Source organism: Abrus precatorius, unplaced genomic scaffold (assembly GCF_003935025.1).
Source record: "Abrus precatorius isolate BTA unplaced genomic scaffold, Abrus_2018 Scaffold9, whole genome shotgun sequence".
NCBI lineage: Eukaryota > Viridiplantae > Streptophyta > Magnoliopsida > Fabales > Fabaceae > Abrus > Abrus precatorius.
The window spans coordinates 5,108,491-5,110,614 of NW_020874439.1; the positions used below are offsets into that span (position 1 = coordinate 5,108,491).

At 41.8% G+C, this 2,124-nt stretch overlaps 1 protein-coding gene and 1 non-coding gene across 2 annotated transcripts; one reads left to right on the forward strand and one right to left on the reverse strand.

The window, feature by feature from the left end:
* Positions 1-222: 222 nt before the first annotated feature.
* On the reverse strand, positions 223-876 carry LOC113850641. Its single transcript, XM_027481217.1, has 2 exons — positions 703-876; positions 223-624 (listed from the first exon to the last, which is right to left on the reverse strand). The coding sequence occupies exons 1-2, from the start codon at positions 874-876 to the stop codon at positions 223-225; spliced, it is 576 nt and encodes a 191-aa protein (XP_027337018.1).
* A 559-nt stretch (positions 877-1,435) lies between these two features.
* On the forward strand, positions 1,436-1,542 carry LOC113851719. Its single transcript, XR_003502287.1, has one exon. It is a non-coding gene; the product is annotated as a small nucleolar RNA R71 (small nucleolar RNA).
* Positions 1,543-2,124: the final 582 nt, after the last annotated feature.

Consider the following 2,124-nt stretch of genomic DNA (forward strand, 5'->3'; position numbering starts at 1 on the left):
AACAAGCTGCAGAGAAATTGAAGTTGGCTTGGGTTCTTGCATACCCAACCTTCTAAACACAGAAAATGGCATTAAATTAATACTCGCGCCTAAATCACAGAGCGCTTTATTAAAATAAGAGTTTCCTATAGTGCATGGAATCGTAAAATCCCTTGGATCCTTAAGCTTAGGTGCTAGCTTCCTTAGTAATATTGCTAAGCACTCCTCATTCAATCTGACTGTCTAAAATTCTTCCAATTTCTTCTTGTTGCTTAGCATCTCCTTGAGGAATTTAGCATATTTAGGCATCTGTGAGATGGCTTCAACAAAAGGGATATTGGTGTGGAGCTTTCTGAGGATCCCAAGAAACTTATTGAACTGAGAGTCTCTCTGGTTACTCATCAACCATTGTGGAAATGGAACTTTCATCCTTGGTATCACTGATGCATCTTCCCTTATTTCCTTTTTCGTATCTGAGTGGCAAGCATGGCCTTGCTCATCATCTAGCATGGCCGTGTCTTCTGTTAGCACGACCTTGCTTGGTACTAGCACGGCCGTGCCTTCATTGTCTGCGTGGGCATGCTGTTCAAAGCATGACCGTTCTTTTTCAGTCAGCATGGGAGTGCAGGGTGATGCAAGGGCATGCTAATCAACAAGCACAGGCGTGCATGACTTATGTGTTTGCATTCCATTCAAGTTTTTCCCACTTCTTAAAGTAATTGCCTTAGCTTGTTCCCTTGGATTCGGTTCTGGTTGGGATGGTAGTGCTCCTAGTGCTCTTTGACTGAGGAGACTAGTGATTTGCTCCAACTGGGATTCAAGCTTTGAAGACCGAGTCCTCATCTCATCTCTTATTTCTGCAAACCTCTTATCTTTCCTCTCAATCTGTTGTTCCATCTAAGTCTCAAGTTTTGCTATTCTCTTGTCAGAGCTATACACATATTGCATCATCTGTTCTTGAAAATTGGATTGAAATCTGGGAGTTTCTTTTCTTTCTATCTTCTCTCCTTGATTTTGCACATGGGGGGCTCGATAGGGCGCATTTTGATTTCCTTGGCGGCTTCCCCAAGGAGTTGTATTGCTATTGCGCCATCCTGGGTTATAATTATTACCCATAAAATTTGCCTCCTCCTAATCAAACTCTGTATTATGCACCGACTTTGTTGGTTGATCTTGTGCTCTCATTAAGCACTTTAGTTGCTTTGTGAGAGTTGTCATTTGGCTTAATAGGGGGTTGCTACCCTCCGCTTGATAGACTGGTGCAACTTCCTTTCTTTTGTGGTTGTATGTGTCAGTTCTGTGCCACTGAAAGCTAGCGGATGCCATTTCATCTATCAATCTGTATGCGTCATCTGTGTCTTTCCTTATAAGAGAGCCTCCTGCGGCGGCATCAATTGTGGCCCTATTATGGATGGATAGGCCACTGTAAAAGAATTGCACCTGCCTCCAAGTTGGAAAATCATGGTGTGGGCATCTTATCAACAATTCTCTGAATCACTCCCACGCCTCGAATAGTGATTCTGTCCCATACTATTGGAAGCAACATATTTCTGTCATCATCTTGGAAGATCTTGATGGAAGAAAGTACTTTCCCAAGAACTGTTGAGTGAGATCCTCCCAAGTTGTGATGGAATTGGCTGAGAGTGAGGAAAATCATGCATTCACCCTCTCTTACACTGAGAATGGGAACAGGCGGAGTCGAATAGCATCATTGGAGACTCCGTTGTATTTTATGGTGTCCGTCAATCAGAGGAACTTTGTCAGATGCAGATTGGGATCTTCGTTAGGCATGCCCCAAACTGTATGGAGTTCTGAACCATGGTTATGAGTGCTAGTTTCAACTCAAAATTGTTTGCCTCCACATTAGGTGCCACGATGCTTCCAAGAGTGCGTCTGGCATTGGGTGTCATGTAGTCTTTGATCGATCTCATTCCCTCTGCCATTCTTTGCTCTCTCACTTGTTTTTGTTGTCTACGTGTTGTTCTCTCAATCTCCGGATCAAACAAATAAGTTGTAGATCACTTAGAACGAGGGAGCATACATCAAAAGTAATTATGAAAAAAGGAAAATAAAATAAATATGAAAATTATAAAAATATTGAACAAAACAAAACAGAATTAAAATAAAACAAAACACAAATTACTC

What these genes read in the sequence shown, in the direction of transcription:
- LOC113850641 (XM_027481217.1), bottom strand. Translation starts at nt 876, where the DNA reads ATGGAACAACAGATTGAGAGGAAAGATAAGAGGTTTGCAGAAATAAGA. An exon ending in ATCCAAGGGAACAAGCTAAG is followed by an intron (nt 625 to 702) that starts GCAATTACTTTA and finishes CTTGTTGATTAG; the next exon opens with CATGCCCTTGCATCACCCTG.